The 17,911-nt window shown below is 42.3% G+C and overlaps 1 protein-coding gene and 3 pseudogenes across 1 annotated transcript; all 4 read left to right on the top strand.

Annotated features, from left to right (window-relative positions):
• The first annotated feature begins 1,284 nt into the window (after window positions 1-1,284).
• Window positions 1,285-4,315, top strand: LOC120286699 (callose synthase 7-like). The gene is made up of 7 exons (XM_039299119.1): window positions 1,285-1,373; window positions 1,585-1,697; window positions 1,760-1,989; window positions 2,512-3,309; window positions 3,404-3,454; window positions 3,635-3,820; window positions 3,981-4,315. The coding sequence occupies exons 1-7, from the start codon at window positions 1,285-1,287 to the stop codon at window positions 4,212-4,214; spliced, it is 1,701 nt and encodes a 566-aa protein (XP_039155053.1). The 3' UTR covers window positions 4,215-4,315.
• Window positions 4,316-5,290: 975 nt separating this feature from the next.
• LOC108956614 lies at window positions 5,291-7,463 on the top strand (annotated as a pseudogene).
• Window positions 7,368-8,010, top strand: LOC120286697 (annotated as a pseudogene).
• A 65-nt stretch (window positions 8,011-8,075) lies between these two features.
• On the top strand, window positions 8,076-9,597 carry LOC120294050 (annotated as a pseudogene).
• Window positions 9,598-17,911: the final 8,314 nt, after the last annotated feature.

The following is a 17,911-nucleotide window of genomic DNA, read 5'->3' as shown; positions in this document are numbered from 1 at the left end:
TTATTTGTGCTTTCTTGAGCCGGAACATAAAGATTCCGATACTCTTTTCCTTGGCATTTACATGTCTACATCATTTACTGATGTGAGAGACATCTCAGTGGACTTGTACGAATTCTTCTTTGTTTCTTAGAGAAGCTCGAAAACTTTCAGTGACTTCCACAATTACAGTTAGGGCATTGCATTAGTATAGCAGAAAAAACTTTTGGATCAAGAGCGTGGTCCTTGAAAACAATGGGAATATTTATGATTATAATTCTATAGTTTTTGGGATTGTTTCTAGCCACTGTGTGAGTATAATTTTAGCAAATACGGGAAACCACAGTGTGGCAGGTTTCGTAATTTGCATGATTGTATTATAAATTCAACATCTTTAAACAAAAATTGATTCATCGTTCGTATCTCAAATTGATTCATTTTGGGCTCTTAAGAAAAGTTTTCTGAAAGTGCTTGCAGACAATCTTGTGCCATGGACGGGAAAAAGGTCTCATATATATTGATAAAGTTGACGACTTCCTATTAATTAGCCCTATCGATTATGGAATTATTACTTACCACTATAAATTAAGGACTATAATGCAGCTACATACATATTCAGAAATAAGTGATGGCAAAGATTTCAATATGCAAGGGATTGTTTATTATCTATGCATGTGAAGCAAAGAGTTTTCTTGATTTAAAACGAGATTCACATTGTAGAATGAGTGCACATGGACATGTGGACTTTTTCTTGTATCTTATAACATCCCACATAACTCTAATATATAAGTTTGCTTTTGTGTGATATAACTGTGAACATTGTACTGTTTCACTATTAACCTAACAAACACTTCACCTTTATTTTAGTAGAATGTCACTTAAAATCTTCACCTTTCGTTATTTCTAATAGATTTGATAATCCCTCTTTGTCTAAGCTTTTGTAGCATTTAGGTGGGATTGATGCTGTCATACAAAATTCTTTGTACCTCAAGAACTTCAGTGTAGGAGCTGTTGGAACCTGTGTCTATAGGCAATGATAAGATATATCTGGAGGCTAATCAATGCGAAAATTGGCTTTGGAAGTGTCCTGGAAAGTGTGTAGTAAATGGACTAATGTCCTCAACTTCATGTTGGTATCTTCAACAAAAGAAAGAAGGGAGGAAGATGTTGAGAGAAAAGAACTGAATTGAATGCTTGGTTAAGTTGATGTGACCCCAAGCTATCTATTTATAATAAAGCCAAAAGACCAAAGTTATAATATCACTCTTATTGCCGCAATACATAAAATAATAAAGGAAATAGAGAAATATGCCTCCATCAGTCAAATACCCTCAACGGAAGAACATTGATTCGTTGTTCGTATCTCAAACAAAAGGAAGAAGGAACGAAGAAATTAGGTATGCACAGAGTCTGAGTTCTATACTGAATAAGATGTGCCAATCTGATGTTTTTGGTAATCACTAATCCATTTCTGTGTGCACTCACACTTCAGGTGATAACTATCTATTCATTCATAGCAAAACTCTAATTCAAATTAACTCAGAGCATAGATTAGCTTGATCCAAGAATGATCTAAAGGCTATTGTGTTTCTCATTCTCTTGTTGCAGGGTCCGTTTCCATTATGGCCATCCTGATATATTTGACAGGATATTCCACATAACACGGGGCGGCATAAGCAAAGCTTCAAGAACAATCAACTTGAGTGAAGATAATTTTTCTGGTAACCCTAACATTTTTATATGATATTTCACAGGGACAGAATCTGACCATGTCTTGCTGCAGGATTTAATTCAACTCTTCGGGAGGGTTCTATAACACATCATGAGTATATCCAAGTGGGAAAAGGTCGAGATGTAGGCATGAACCAGATATCCCTTTTTGAGGCCAAGGTTGCAATTGGAAATGGTGAGCAGACACTTAGTCGTGACGTTTATCGGCTCGGGCAGCGATTTGACTTCTACAGAATGCTGTCATTCTATTTTACAACTGTTGGTTTCTACTTCAGCAGTATGGTAAACCAACCACTCCTCTACTTGTTTTGCAGCAACTCTCCTAATTCTTTCAAAATTGGGATAAAAAGGATGATGGAACTTTTGGTTCATAGTCTGTATTCGCAGTTCCTTTTCACATGGTAAAATGCTTGGTAATTAAAGCAGTAATATTTTGTGAATCTTTGGGGTTATTCTAGTTCCAGTCTGTCTTTGAGAGTCAGAACAATTAATGGAGTGGTTCCTTAACAAAGGGTCATAGCTCCCTCTTGGGCGTCTAGTTCTGATGGGTGATCAATGAGTAAGTCATTTCCACTTTGGTTATGAGATGGTACAAAAATATCAGTTTGGTTAAATCTGTTCCAAGATTTGGCATAGTACATCATTTTGCGGGGCTGTAATTTATCAATTTCCATGGATGGAGATGGGGGGAATTATGTTGGTTGGTAGCTAATTAGACTTCTATCTCATTCTTTTTCTTCTGAATCTTGCATTGATAACTCATGGTAACTTACTTTTTTACTGCTTTGGACTTGTTTCATTCAGGTTACCGTGTTTGCAGTGTATGTTTTCTTGTATGGACGGTTGTACATGGTTATGAGTGGGTTGGAAATGGAGATTCTTCAAAATCCTAGCATACGTCAGACAAAGGCCCTTGAAGAGGCCTTGGCCAGCCAGTCTGTCTTTCAGTTAGTGTTAGTACTGATGCTGCCCATGTTCATGGAAACTGGCCTGGAAAAAGGGTTTCAGACTGCCCTCGGTGATTTTGTCATTATGCAGCTGCAGCTAGCCTCCGTGTTTTTCACATTTCAACTTGGAACAAAGGCTCATTTTTATGGTAGAACAATCCTACATGGAGGATCCAGATATCGAGCAACGGGTCGCGGGTTTGTTGTTTTTCATGCAAAATTCAGTGACAATTACAGGCTTTATTCACGAAGTCACTTTGTGAAAGGGCTGGAGCTGTTTATTCTGTTGATTGTCTATGAAGTTTATAGGGAGTCGTACCGCAATTCAAATCTCTACTTGTCCATCGCTTTCTCCTTGTGGTTTTTGGTTGGTTCATGGTTGTTTGCACCATTCATATTCAATCCGTCTGGTTTTGACTGGCAAAAGACTGTAGATGATTGGGCAGACTGGAAGAGGTGGATGGGTAATCGTGGTGGAATTGGTATTCAACCTGATAAAAGTTGGGAATTTTGGTGGGAGGAAGAACAGGAACGCCTGAAGAATACAAACATAAGGGGAAGAATCCTCGAGATAATACTTGCATTTCGCTTCTTTATTTACCAGTATGGAATTGTGTACCATCTTCATATAGTTCACCACAGCAAGAAAATACTGGTAATCTATAAATTTCACTGCAATTTTCTCTTTCCTCTTGTTGCTGATTTGTTCTCACGGGATCTTTCTCTAAGGCTCTTCTTTACTTCTGTAGATTTATGGACTTTCTTGGGCCGTGTTGCTAACCACTCTGCTAGTTTTAAAGGTATGCAGATACGATATATGGAGGTTTTGTTCCTAGATCTGCATCTTAGCCGCACGCATTACCATGAGTAAACTCCAGTTGGTCATTATTATTTTCTGCTGCTTTTCTGTTACCATATTTAAATCAAATCGCAACAACTGTGTCCTTCTTTGCAAATTATTTTTGCCTTAATGTTTTCAGATGGTATCCCTGGGAAGACGGAGATTCAGTGCAGACTTCCCACTCATGTTTAGGATCCTGAAAGCACTTCTTTTCCTTGGATTCGTGTCGGTTATGACAATCTTATTAGTCGTGCATAGAATCGTTGTATCTGATATATTTGCTGCTGTCCTTGCGTTTTTACCTACCTGCTGGGCTCTCATTCTGGTAAGTCTGGACTAGTGCAATCTTAAAAGAAGCTTTATGTATCAAGTGGGTTGTTCTCGCCTTGCCCGAGTCAAAACTAACTCATTGTGCACAAAGCACTCCACGCGCTTTCTATGGTACCGTTAAACTAATGAGATCGATCTTCTCTTGCTCTCGACAGATTGGGCAAGCATGCAGGCCGTTGCTTAAAGGGTTGGGACTCTGGGATTCGTTGAAGGAGCTGGCGAGGGCGTACGAATACACAATGGGATTGTTGCTGTTCATGCCGATCGCGGTTCTGTCGTGGTTTTCTTTCGTTTCGGAGTTCCATAACCGCCTCCTCTTCAACCAATCATTCAGCGGAGGCCTTCAGATTTTGATGGTTTTGGCCGGAAGGAAAGAGAAGACAGCATAAGGCCCCCTTATTAGGATGGGAGCTCTGATAGCTCACGTCCCTCGCTACTGTCCTTCAGATGTGATTTTCCCTGTCCTTGGTGCTGCATGAACTTGCACAAGAAGGTCGTTCATTGTCTATACTTTCACCTCGACGGTTGACACCTCCTCTTTCCCTGTTCTTACTTCTTCGGTTAAATGCTGTATTTTCAGCAAGATTTTTTGTCCTGCTCAATTTGATTTTTTAAACTTTTTAATATCAAGAATGTATGTATTATACGTTTTCTATTAATTTTTTTAAAAATCTATCTTATGTATTGTTATTGGGTGCATTAGGCTTGCTGTGAATTTTTACGTAATTCAAGAGCTCATGATTTTATTTCTCTCAAATCATCATCAATCAATTCCAGACGCCTAGATTTTCCATATTAGTAATTTTCTCAAGTTATGCGAATTGCCACCAGAACTAATGCATAAATTACTATATACTCTATGAATATGTCATTGGCATGTTAATTAGATTTATTTATAAATGAGTTAGAAACTCAATAATGATGTGTGTGTGACCATTTATAGGTGGTAAATGAATCCTAAATAGCTTAAAAAGTCATTATACATTGTTATTTAAATTTATTTAGGGTAATTTATTTGGTATCATGAGTTCAAAAAACAAATGAAATTTTAAAGCTCTTATTATCGGCCAAAAATGTCATTATAATTTTGTAAAAATTAATGTTTCCACGGATGTATGTTATTAATTTCGAGCCGCATTATTATCTGCATATTTACTTATTAGAGGACGAAGTTATTAATTGAAAATTACTAATTAAACAGATAAATTACTTAATACTCAAACGTCTAATATTTGTTTTCCAAATTTAGACAGGTGCTAGAAATATCCAAAATTGAAAATTTTCCGGCCCGCTTTTGCTCTCCCTCTGTATTTTTGCCCCCAACTCTGTCGTCATCCCTCCCCGTCCCTCGCTCCGATCACCCGAGACGCCACGCCACCGCCGCTCTCCGGCCGCCCTTGGAACGCCGCCGTTCGATCTCCGGCGAGAGGGAATGGACTGCGCGAGGGGCGGCATCGCGAGGTGAGTAAGCTTTCGACTGGTTTTTCCCTCGGAGCTGCCTAGGTTTGGGACGCCCAACAGTCGGCAGATTAAGGTTCGGATGATGCTTTCGATGAGCATCCGATGCAACACCCGCGGGAATTACATCTACAAGGGGACCAAGTCCAATTCCAGGAAGGAGGTTGTCGTAAACGAGATGTATTCGGGGGTTCAGATTTTCAGATTTTACTTCAAATGCACCAACTGCTCTGCTGAGCTCACGACCAAAACCAATCCGCGGAATTCGGATTACGTTGTGGAGTTAGGAGCAACAAGAAATTTCGAGCCTTGGCGCAAGCCGGATGAGGTAATGGAGAATGAGAAGAGGAGGGAAGCTAAAGAGATGGGTGATGCGATGAAGTGCTTGGAGAATAAGACACATGATAGCAAGAGAGAGATGGATATTCTCGCTAGACTTGACGAATTTGAAATCAATGAAGTCTAGACATGCAACTGTGGACGTAGATGCAATATTGGAGGTTCTACAAGGTACATCTGCAGCAAAGGAAAAGAAGCTGGAGGAAGAGGATGAAGTGCTTCTCAAATCAATTGTACTCCATACATCCAAAGATTTTTGTTTGTAGGATGGAAGATGAAGATTTTAAGGACGAGGACGATTTGAGTTGACCTTTATACTAGTAATGATGAATCAGCGAGCAATACTCTCAAAAAGAGAACTTTCTGAGAAATTTTTAGACAAGCCAACAGATTCATTGACAACAGCTACTTCCTCGGTGCCAATTGTTGTGGTAAAGAAAGTTGCTCCAAGTGTGAGCATTGGCCTACGGTCACTACTTCAAAACTATGTAAGTGGTGGTGATGATGATGATTGGAATATGGTTTAGTTGCAAATGGTATTATTCAATTTCTCGCTGTACTAGGAGAAAACTTTTTGATTCTATCTCAATTGTAATTTTTGACTGAAAGGAAATACATACGAAGTGTTTTTTGATGGTTTTTTTTTTTTTCTTTTTTGTCCAATCCAAAAGTTTAGCATTTAGATAATTGTGTAGTTTAATGTCTAAATATTTTAACACTCCTCCCTCATATGTAGTATGGACTTAGACCTAATTAGGGAGGCAAATAGAGGGTTTGGAAAGATTTGAAGTGTAACCCAAAATTTTAAACTATTAGATGAAAACTAATATTTAAATATTCTAACAACGTGTATGCGAAAATGCAAAGATGTTCCAATGACTTGAGCCTAAAAAGCCAAAAATTTACTGATAGTAAATTCTAAAACAATGAATTTGAGTACGTGCTGGAGCTGGATGCATCAAAAACGCATCCAGGAATTTTGTTGCGCTTATCCCAATAATGCAACTAATTTCTATTAGCTCAGGCTAAAGAGCTGAGGAAATGGTATTTTAATTTCCCTGGTCCTATGAAAAGTTCTAGTCCCATCTAGAGTTTGAGAGGTTTTTCGACTTGATAAATAAGTTGGTATTTTTCTTTAATTGTCAGCATCAAACACTCCTTTTAAAGTGTTCATCTCAATGGTTTATGTTATGTGATTTATAGATGGAAGTAGAGCTGAGGACTTTTGGCGTGTTTATACAACTGAATGGTGCTGTTGCACAATGTTACTTGCCTTACTGCCTGTACTGTTTTGCACTGTAACTTGGCTTACTGACCCTTTCAGTCTGTTGTATTGTGGTATCCCATCCTGCCATCTCTCTCTCTCTCTCTCTCTCTCTCTCTCTATGTATGGTGATCATGGCCATACCAGGCAGGTTTTGCCTCTCTGCGCATGTTGTTGATTCAACAAATTCTTTGTGAGGGGATGTCAAACATATAATCTGAGACCTTGCTTTAATGTCAAAGATAAGTAAACAAAGGTAGCTATTGGTTTGGCAACTTGATCCATATTTTATTCTGAAGCAGGCCCAGATTACCTGTGTGCAATATACCCTCCTTAGATTGTTTATCGTTCTAAATCACAACGCATATTCTGGAGACACAATTTTTGTGGATATTCATTTAAACATGTATTCAAATTAATTTATCGTCGATACAGCAAGTCTGACCACCAAAGTAGCAGCAACACATTGAAAGCGCAGGGGATGGTACTGCCTTGTAACTCGCTGCAGCCGGAAAGTAAGTGAGGTCAAAGCGGGCAGATCCAAAGTGTAATTAGTGGAAGCTTGATGAAAAGTGTTGACAGTCTTGGATGAATTCAAGTATGGATTTCCATCGAATGGCTTGTCTGTCACCTCAACTAAGTGGTGGGGAAGTGGCAGTCCCGGAGATTTTGAGTACATAGATGCAACTGAAACTGGTAGAGGATGCAGACCGAAGTATTATGTGGCAGATGATGGATCCAATGCTGAAAAGAAACCCGAAGGTCAGAAAGAGAACAGCGATGCCACTCTCCGGGGGGCTAGTTTGCTGACAGCTATAAGAAAAAGAGCCCTTGAAGAATGAGGGGAGGCACTCAAGCTGGGTGTTTTATGAGCCACCATGCCCATAAGATAGGCAAGGAAGAGAAATCACTGATGCTCAACATTTTTCAATCTTCACTGCCAAAGCGATGGATCGATGATTAAGTTAAATCTGAGGGATACTCAAAAACTGTAATGTAAGTGATTGACTTCTTAATCACCGCAGTTGGAGATAAAATGCTCGAAAGAAATGTTGCTCATTTGTCTCTAATTGTCTGACTCTCAAGTGTTGAGATACTCCATTCAGTATTATGTTCTTTTCATCCGTCTGTTGCTTCTGTTGGTATTTTCATTTGTCGAGCAGCAAGAAAAAAAGATTGACTTGCCGGAATGGGATTTACATTTCTCAATCCTCATAAGACGAGTATAATTCGGCCAACGACATCTCCTGCTAAGCGTCGCATGTTCGCAGTTCGCACAGCTCAAAGGTGTGCTCGAGCTGATCCGGAGACCTCTGGCAAGAACTGTGAGCTCGAGGTCATCCATGTGAGGTGGGCCATGCTTAGCGTCCTTGGGTGCATCTTCCCGGAGTGCTTGTCCTGCAATGGGGTCAAGTTTGGCGTGGCGGTTTGGTTTAAGGCTGGTGTACAGATATTTAGTGAGGGCAGATTGGACTATTTGGGGAACACGAGCCTGATCGATGCACAACATCTTGGCCATCTGGGCCACACAGGTTCGCGGGGGGGCCCACTCGAAGAGGTAACTGACTGATCTACCTGTTGTAGGTTTTTTTTTTTTTTTTGGGGGGTGAGACCTTCGATCCTTGGGCCTCCCGGATGGAGGCTTTCGCAGGGCTGAAGGTGAAGGAGATAAACAAATGGGAGGTCGGCCATGTTCTCGATGTCTGGGTTCTTTGTCCAAGCCATTGTGACAGAGAAAGGCCCATTGGAGGACCTGGCTGATCACCCTATTGACTAGGGGTGATCGGGTCCAGAGTGTGTAGGGTTTAGACTTGAACCCTATATCCGATCTGTTATATAGGTTCTTTTCTGAACCCTATACTCGACCCTGTTTATATTAGACCCTTTACCTGACCATCATGTTTTTTCGGTCTAGTTCCAAGGTCATTCCTGTTTCCTCTAGAATCTGTTTTGTAATCTTCCGATATCCTATATGATTTCGAATTTTATATTAATAGGCGAGAAAATAACGTAATTCTCATAATTTGTATTGAAACATTAAGCACTTGTAATAAATAAATACATGAAATTTTTGACTAAACAGAAAATTAAGGATTTGCGGGGCTAATTATAATAAATAAAATCATAAGGCAAAGAATTAATAACAAACATGGGTCTAGTATTAGTCTTATTCCTATAACTACTACATGAAGCTACTCATATATGCAAGCATAACTCCTCCTACAAAAAAGAAATTAGGCGAGGCAATCCATGTGATATACAAGAATTTGGCGGCGACGAACGCCGTTTGTCCATTAGACAGTGTGAGAGGGAGCCAGTGAGGGAGGGAAGTAAGTGAGGAAGATGAATGACAAAGGAGAAGTGCTGTGCGTGTTTGAGAGAGCCAAGAGGAAAAATATCATGTGATTGCAGGAGTAAGAATAGAAATTGGGGGAAAAAAAAAGGCTTTAGACCTCTACTTACAAAACCGGTCCAAAATCGGTCCAAGAACCGGTTTCAGGTGAGTAATCACTCGGAACCTGTTCTCGGACTGGTTTAAACCGGTTTCGAATTTTGGGAACCGGTTTCAATGGGAACCGATTACCGATCTTGTTTTCCGGGTGGGCTGGTCCGGTTTCCGGGTATACTCGGTTTGGTTGCACACCCCTACTGCTAACCCTGCCAACAACAATGCCTGGGCTTACGCCACCAACTTTGTGTTGGGAAAGTGAAGTGCTCAACGGAGTATCACAGTGCAGATGTGTGGGATTTGGAGTGATCGGATTACATCCGTTTTTAACTTTTTGACAGGTGATTGAATTTGAGATAGTTCTTGCAAATCTTAGTGATTAGTGGCCAAAATCTTTTATTCCCTTGGCAATAGTTTCACTCTTGAAACTTTGAGAATGGAATCGGATTTATCAATACTTTTCAAGAAAGTATCCATTCCCATAGAAATGGTAAATCTAAAGGATTATGGGTACTTGCAATATGAGTGTGATTACAACGACAAGGAATGACTGCACTAACTCTTATGTTTGCTTGTCACTTGACTTCCCGCCTTCACTCTCCTTTGGAAGGACATAATTCTTCTGCTAGCACGGGTCGGATTGTGTTTCCATTGTTTGTATGTGGACAGACATAAGTTTCTCCACACTCCTCGCAGATTATCATTTCTGAGAATTTACCTTCTCAGTTCCTTTCTGTGGGACTTATTTCCCTACTGAGCTAGAAGATAGCACGTCTTCTGTTTTGTTCAGAAGAGTTACTGAAGAACATCAATTAATTTTAGATTATCAATGTACCTGAAATGTGAGGAAAAGTTTCTAGTAAGCGTGATGTATGCGTGTAAAGTGCATGTCTTGTTGGAATAGCCTTCTCATATTTAAAGCACTGTGGATGATCTAATTGTTGAAAGAATCCGGTGTACTTAAGCTTGATGTATGCGAGTAAATTGCATGTCTTGCTGGAATAGCTCCCTCATATTTAAAGCACTGTGGATGATCTCATTGTTCAAAGAATCCGGTGTACTTAAATTGAGCCTCGTGTTTCGGCATGAAATTGAATATCAGCTTGAGAAAGCATGCGGAAGTTTTTCATGAGAGAGAGAGAGAGAGAGAGAGAGAGAGAGAGAGAGAGAGAGAGAGAGAGAGAGAGAGAGAGAGATCATGATAATAGCTTTTATATGGTTCTTTGTGTTTTGATCACTTCTAATTTTTGAAGATACAGTAAGAGAAGACAATGGTGAAAATTTAAAATCATGCCTCCATGTTCTTGCTAATTGATGAGACTGATTTGTGAAACCTTTTAAAACGTGTAAAACAACCTGTAGGATTCCCTAACACTACTTCCCTTCAATCTTATTTAGAGAATGGGACTATGGACTGATGGTACTCGCGGAACTATCTAAAAGCTACTGGACAAAATCAATTTGACTGTATCAAGTACGATGGCCTAGTCGCACACGTATGACTTTCATGCACTTCTCACATTACCAATCTCCCGCTTCTCCTCTGATATGAACCATTACCAGATCATTTTGTATAAACTAAAATAGGGCATTTCCTCATGTTTGATGGTAAGTAATAGGCTGCTATTGGCAATTAAAGAAGCCTTGGTGTTGGGTCAATAATAGAATGTTGCTCTTAGTCTCCTGCTTCAGGATTGGGGTAATGATTAGTCATCAAGTATTTAGAATAACAAGAAATCATGCTTAATCATCTACCTGTAAATTTTTCTCATTTACGTAGTTTTAATGCTCTCAGCTAGAAAATTTACTGCAGACATTTGCTATAAGAAGAAGATACAGGACATTACGGCTTCTCCTATAGGTAAACATTACACTACCTACTCATCTCGTAAATATTGCTTGATAGAAATTGAGGACAAAAAGAATAAAATAATGTGGGATATGACACTAATCTAACGTTTCCGCATGTCAAACACATCTGTTGTAATCAAGGGACCATATGTTTTGAGGACATATTTTTATGATTGTGATGGCCTAACTATTTTAACCTCTACTCTCTTTTTGGGTTACTTTGACTAATTCCACCAGCATATGCTTGCCCTTTTTGTCATTAATTTACTCGGAGTTAGATAATCTATCAAATGGTGATTCGTTAGATAAGAATAGTTCTTAAAATGCTCATCAAACTAAACCTCGTCTTCGCCCTATGAGATGGCGGTTTGAGTTGTATCTTGGATATTTTTGGGGCATTCCACGTGTGTTGAATGCACCCATTTTGTTTGCATATTTTGGGTAAAACCTGCTTAAGCCCAAGATTAACTGTTTCAGTATTGTGGGATCTATACCTTTTTGTGTCAATGCTCTATTTATATTTCGGTATCACTTTGTTCTTAAAATTGAGTAAAAAGTACGGTTTGAGAGTGCTTCAGGTGATATGTGGAAGGTAATTCACTAGTCGATCACATTTTTCTTCCTCGTAAGTGCTCTCTTTTGAATAGGTACCCATTTCATGGTGAGCATATGCTCTGCACTTCTGTTCTCTCTTGGATTTTTAATTGAGTTAATATTATGGTTGCTACTTTCATCACATGTGCACAGACTATCCTTTGCCTTGTGTCACGAGTCGATCAATTTCGGTCGATCAAACACCGCGCGGCCTTAGGATCGGTGATCCCAAGTCAGTCTTACACGCACACACACTCGAACACAAGAGTTAGATGGGTAAAGAGAGTGTATTCACTTGTGAACGAATTGATACAAAGTGGGAGAGGGATCCCTATTTATACAAGAGTGGGTCGCATCTCAGCCGTTGATCGTCCCTCCGATCCAACGGTCTATTTTAAATCCGTATTATCATTACAAGGCCCTTGGGAAGACCATGGGTCGCGTACGTCAGGCCCTTGGGAAGACCGTGGGTTGCGTACGTCAGGCCTTGGGCAGACCATGGGCGTGTGTCAGAAGCAAGATCAAGGTTGCAGGTTCGTCTGACACGCGATCAGCCGAACGGTCACGGGCTGCTTGTGGGCTAGCCGAACTTCGCTCATGGGTCGCTCATGGATTGCGCATGGACCTTTTGCTTGTTCTGCTCATGGGCTGTTCTCGGGTAGCCCTTTGTGCGTGACAAGGCCAATCACGGATGATCTTGGATCATGCTTTGTTCGTGGGCCATGTCATTCTCCCCCACCTAATCAAGCGACGCCCTCGTCGCGTCCGTGGCATGGAAGGCTTCGACGTGCTTCTTGAACTGCCACAGAGCCTTGGAGGGTTCCCAACTTGCTTCACTCTCGGGAAGGCCTCTCCACCGGACGAGGTATTTCTTCCTTGGTGCCCGATATTTCTTCCGTATAATCCGGTCAGCCATGATGCACTCAACATCCCGATCATAGGAGGTCTTCGGCCCAAGGGGCGCTCGTTGTGATGTGCCCCGATTCGGATCATCCTCGTTTGCATGGAACGGCTTCAGCATGCTCATGTGGAACACGGGGTGTAGCTTGAGGTTGGATGGCAAGTCTAGCTTGTACGCCACCTTCCCGATCCACTGTATTACTCGGAAAGGGCTCTCATAGCGACAAATCAGCCCTTTGTTTATGTTCCTATATCGAAGGATGAGGTGCAATTTGGCCAGCACCACGTCCCCGATTTGAAACTCCACATGCCGTCGCTTTTTGTCGGCCCATTTCTTCGTGCGTTTCGTGGCTCTATTCAAACACGCCCGCGCCAAGTTGGCGTGTTCATCCCATTCCTTAGCAAGCTTGTACGCGGATGGATTGCTCCCTCGGTACCCCGAGGCGATTGCGCTTGGCGTGAGCGGCTGCTGCCCGGTCACGATCTCGAACGGGTTTTGGTTCGTGGACTCGCTCCACTGCAAGTTGTAAGAAAATTGGGCCATGTAGATCAGCCGTGCCCAATTCATTTGCGTGTTGCTCACATAATGCCAAAGATATATTTCCAGCAATGCATTCACCTACTCCGTTTGTCTGTCGGTTTGGGGATACATGCTGGTGGAAAGGTTGAGACTTGTCCCCAGCAACTTGAAGAGCTCGGTCCAAAACCGCCCGGTGAATCGAGGATCGCGATCGCTCATGATCGTGCACGAAACGCCCCAATACTTGACGACGTGCTTGAGGAACAACTTGGCGGCTTCCTCGACTGGGCAATCCTTTGTTGCTGGCACGAACGTCGCATATTTGGAGAGGTGATCTACCACAACCATGAGGATCCGACACCCTTCGGACTTCGGCAAATTTACGATGAAATCCATGGAGATACTCTCCCATTGACGTTCTGGGATAGGTAGCGGCTGAAGGAGCCCCGCAGGGGACCGTTGCTCTATCTTGTCTTGTTGGCAAACAAGACATGTCTGCACATATGCTTCCACGTCGTCCCGCATATGCGGCCAGTAGTATTGATCTTCGATGAGTGCCATGGTGCGGTGGATTCCTGGATGTCCCGCCCATCTGGAGTCGTGGCACTCTTGTAGGACTTCCTTTCGAAGTTTCCTGTGGAGCGGCACATAGAGTTGCCGTCCTTTGGTGTAGAGGAGATCATCCTCGAGCCAAAATCTCCTCGTCTTGCCCTCTTGAGTGTATCGAAGGAGGGCTTGGGCTATTTGATCATGCTTCAGCCCCTCCTTAATACGATCAACCCACGGGCTGTTGGGCTGGCTCACCACATTGGCCAATTCAAACTTTCTGCTTAAGGCGTCGGCCATGGAATTGGATTTTTCGGGCTTGTATTCCAACGCATAATCAAACTCGGCCAGAAAGTCTTGCCACCGAGCTTGCTTCGGGCTAAGCTTCTTCTGAGTTTGGAAGTAGCTCATAGCCACGTTGTCGGTCCTCACGACGAATCAGGATCCCAAGAGATAGTGCCTCCATGTGCGAAGGCAATGCACCACTACGGTCATCTCCTTCTCTTGGACCGTGTATCGTCACTCGGCATTATTCAACTTTCAGGACTCGAAGGCCACCAGATGACCTTCCTGCATCAAGACACCACCGATGGAAAAATCAGAAGCATCGGTCTCTACCTCATATGGTTTGGTGTAGTCGAGCAGCATAAGCACCGGCTCCTCGGTCATGGTCCACTTCAACCGCTCGAACGTCTCTTGATACTGATCCGTCTACTCCCATGGCCTTTCTTTCTTCAGCATGTCCGTGTGTGGTACGGTGAGGCGCGAATATTCTCGGATGAAACGCCGATAATAGTTCATGAGACTGAGAAAGGATCTTATCTCAGTCACCTTGGTTGGTGGCTCCCAATCAACGATGGCTGGATCTTGGCTGCGTCCATCCGCACACGTCCACCCCTGACGATGTGCCCAAGGAACGAGATTTCTCTTTGTGCAAAGGCACATTTCTCACCTTTCACATATAAGTTGTTTCCTCGAAGGGTCCGAAAAACTCGACTCAAATGCTCGACATGCTCCTCAAGCGTCCGGCTATATATAATGATATCATCAAGGTAAACCACAACGAACCGATCAAGGAACGGATGCAATACCTTGTTCATGAGTGTGCAAAACGTAGCCGGCGCATTGGTCAAGCCAAATGGCATGACGAGGAACTCGTATGATCCATAGCAAGTCACACATGCTGTCTTCGACTCATCCCCTTCGGCAATCCGCACTTGATAGTATCCTGATCGAAAGTCGAGTTTGGAGAACCACCGGGCTTCTCCGAGCTGATTGAACAAGTCAGCAATAAGGGGAATCGGGTACTTATTCTTGACGGTTAACTTGTTCAATGCTCGGTAGTCGATACACATGCGGAGGGATCCGTCATGTTTCTTTTGGAACAAGACCGGGGCACCGAACGGGGCCTTGGATGGCCGAATGTATCCAACATCCAACAGCTCCTTGAGCTGTTTCCTTAACTCTTCCAACTCGGGCAAGGCCATGCGATAGGGAGCCATGGTTGGAGGTAGAGCATCGGGCACCAACTCGATTCGATGGTCAACTTCTCTCCGAGGAACTCGTATGATCCATAGTGGGTCACACATGCTGTCTTCGACTCATCCCCTTTGGCAATCCGCACTTGATAGTATCCTGATCGAAGGTCGAGTTTGGAGAACCACTGGCTTCGAACGGGCGATTGAACAAGTCAGCAATAAGGGAATCGGGTACTTATTCTTGACGGTTAACTTGTTCAATGCTCGGTAGTCGATACACATGCGGAGGGATCCGTCATGTTTCTTTTGGAATAAGACCGGGGCACCGAACGGGGCCTTGGATGGCCGAATGTATCCAGCATCCAACAGCTCCTTGAGCTGTTTTCTTAACTCCTCCAACTCGGGCAAGGCCATGTGTCACGCCTCGAACCTCAAGCACGCGCACATCCCACTTTGCGGTCGATAGAAATGCGACTTCCCGGGACACGTCGCCGACCCATTCAATTTTATTATGCATGCGGAAGCGAAACAAATCCACGACAACATTAAACTTGGGATAGAAAAGCGAGGCAATCAATCACAACCAAACAAGCTTTCTTATAAACACATAGGTTTATATACAACATTGGATTGCCTACAAAATAGACCGGCTTAACAAAAAGGGAACTGTTCTATGACCAACTTGTCAGACACGTTCACCGATTCTTCAGTCTCCACCTTCCGAACTCCAGGACTTCCGGTCCTCCACGACCATCATCTAGAGACCTGAAATATTATCCCACAACCGGGATGAGACTACGTCTCAGCAAGTCCTACCCTCTAAAACTCAATTAGGAAGAAAATACGCCTCAGGGCGCTCTAGCCACACAAATAGAATAGAGGACTTACCTCGCCTCAGTTCCTTCCTACACATCAGTATAATTCATATTCAAACAATGCTGATCATTCACAATGATTCAATTCAATCATATTATTTATCTTTCCATACCGTCTACCAAACCAGTCGTTAATACGACATATGCTTTCCAAAGCTGTAGCTGATAGATAATATAATAGCTCGCCAGAAGCTGCCACAATATTCATATAGTATACTATAGCTCACCAGAAGCTGCTGCAATATTCAATATAGTATACTATAGCTCACCAGAAGCTGCCGCAATATTCATATAGTATACTATAGCTCACCAGAAGTTGCCGCAATATTCAATATAGTATACTATAGCTCACAAGAAGCTGCCATATATATATGTATATCATAATTGCTCGCCTAAGCGGATACATATATATAAACCAATGCTCGCCAAGGCTGATCATTCAATAATAAACCATAGAACTGGATATACAATCCAATAACACTTAACGATTCAAACTAGTCATACAAACCAATTATGGTGCTAAAAGCCAACACCAGGTATTTTCAAGTTAAATACCACAACTTCATCAATATCATTCAATTCCACACTTTTGGAATTATTAATCATAATCATCAATCACTCAATTTCTCAATTTAAACATACAATTAACACAAACCGACCGCATTCTTTGCGATCGGCGCGAAATTCTAACGACCAGGCCATCCGGCATAATTTTCGAAATTATTAAATAATTAAATTTAATTCCGAAAATGTAATAATTAAATATTATATTATAATAATATAATTTAATAAAATAATATTTATAAATTCGAAATAATTAATTAATTGAAAATAATTAATTAGGGCTTAAACAAGATTACACTAATTTAATCATACAATTAGCCCTAATTAAACACCCATTAACTAATCATATAACTAATCTAATTTACATTAAAATAATCTAATTTAATCACATAAACTTAATTAGACTAATCTAAACACCCCTTAAGCGTCATTAACTCACTAAGCAAGAATTAGAGGATAAACTCACTGGATTAACGTTCCGGCGAGTCCACGGCGAAGGCGACGCCAAGGCGGGCGATAAACCTCAAGGCGGCGACACCAATCAAGGCCGGGAAGACACCTAAAACGGGCCTCGAAGACCTCACGGCTTTCTGGTTTTCTGCTTCTGATCTGGGCTGAACTGCAGAGAAGAAACCAGCAATTTCAACGGCGAAAACGGGCCGATCGGAGCTCCGGCAAGCAGGTGGTTGGCAACCAGCAGCTCCCGGGGGTCTTGGGGATCTTATAGGAGGTTGGGATGGGCAAAGGAAGGGTCGGAAAGGGGCGAAACAGCAAGAAAACGCGGAACAGGCGGAGCAGGGCGGAACCAGACGGTCCGGCGAGCGGCAGCTTCTCTCAGGATTTCGGGATGACCGGAGAATCGTTCCAGCGAGCAGCAGGATGCTCCGGAACGGGCTGGATGTCCTCGTCACGGACGTGGGTGGAGCGTTCGCTGATTCATCCGGGAAGTCTACTTTTAACTCGAATCTTTGGCGAAAGGTTGGCTGGAGCAGAAACTGGAACGAGGAGAAAACAGGGGAGGAAAACGGCCGACGATGGCCTTCTGGGCGTGCGACGATGGAGGGGGCTGGTGAGCTCGGTTCCTCTGATTTTTGCTGAGCTTCTCTCCTTCAACAACAATGGAGAAAGCCACAAATTAAGGGAGAAGAAGGCTGCTGAGCAAGGGGTCTCCTTGGGCTCTTTAGAGCTCAACACTTGCCATTCTCTCATTGGCTTTGCCCCCACCATGACATCACATGACCTCAGCCA

The sequence above is a fragment of the Eucalyptus grandis genome, chromosome 1, assembly GCF_016545825.1.
Source record: "Eucalyptus grandis isolate ANBG69807.140 chromosome 1, ASM1654582v1, whole genome shotgun sequence".
NCBI classification, from domain to species: Eukaryota; Viridiplantae; Streptophyta; class Magnoliopsida; order Myrtales; family Myrtaceae; genus Eucalyptus; species Eucalyptus grandis.
The sequence above is the reverse complement of the archived record's forward strand: the minus strand, read 5'-3'. Positions and strand labels throughout refer to the sequence as shown.

What these genes read in the sequence shown, in the direction of transcription:
- LOC120286699 (XM_039299119.1), top strand. Translation starts at nt 1,285, where the DNA reads ATGCCTCCATCAGTCAAATACCCTCAACGGAAGAACATTGATTCGTTG. An exon ending in GAGTGAAGATAATTTTTCTG is followed by an intron (nt 1,698 to 1,759) that starts GTAACCCTAACA and finishes GTCTTGCTGCAG; the next exon opens with GATTTAATTCAACTCTTCGG. An exon ending in ACCACAGCAAGAAAATACTG is followed by an intron (nt 3,310 to 3,403) that starts GTAATCTATAAA and finishes TTACTTCTGTAG; the next exon opens with ATTTATGGACTTTCTTGGGC.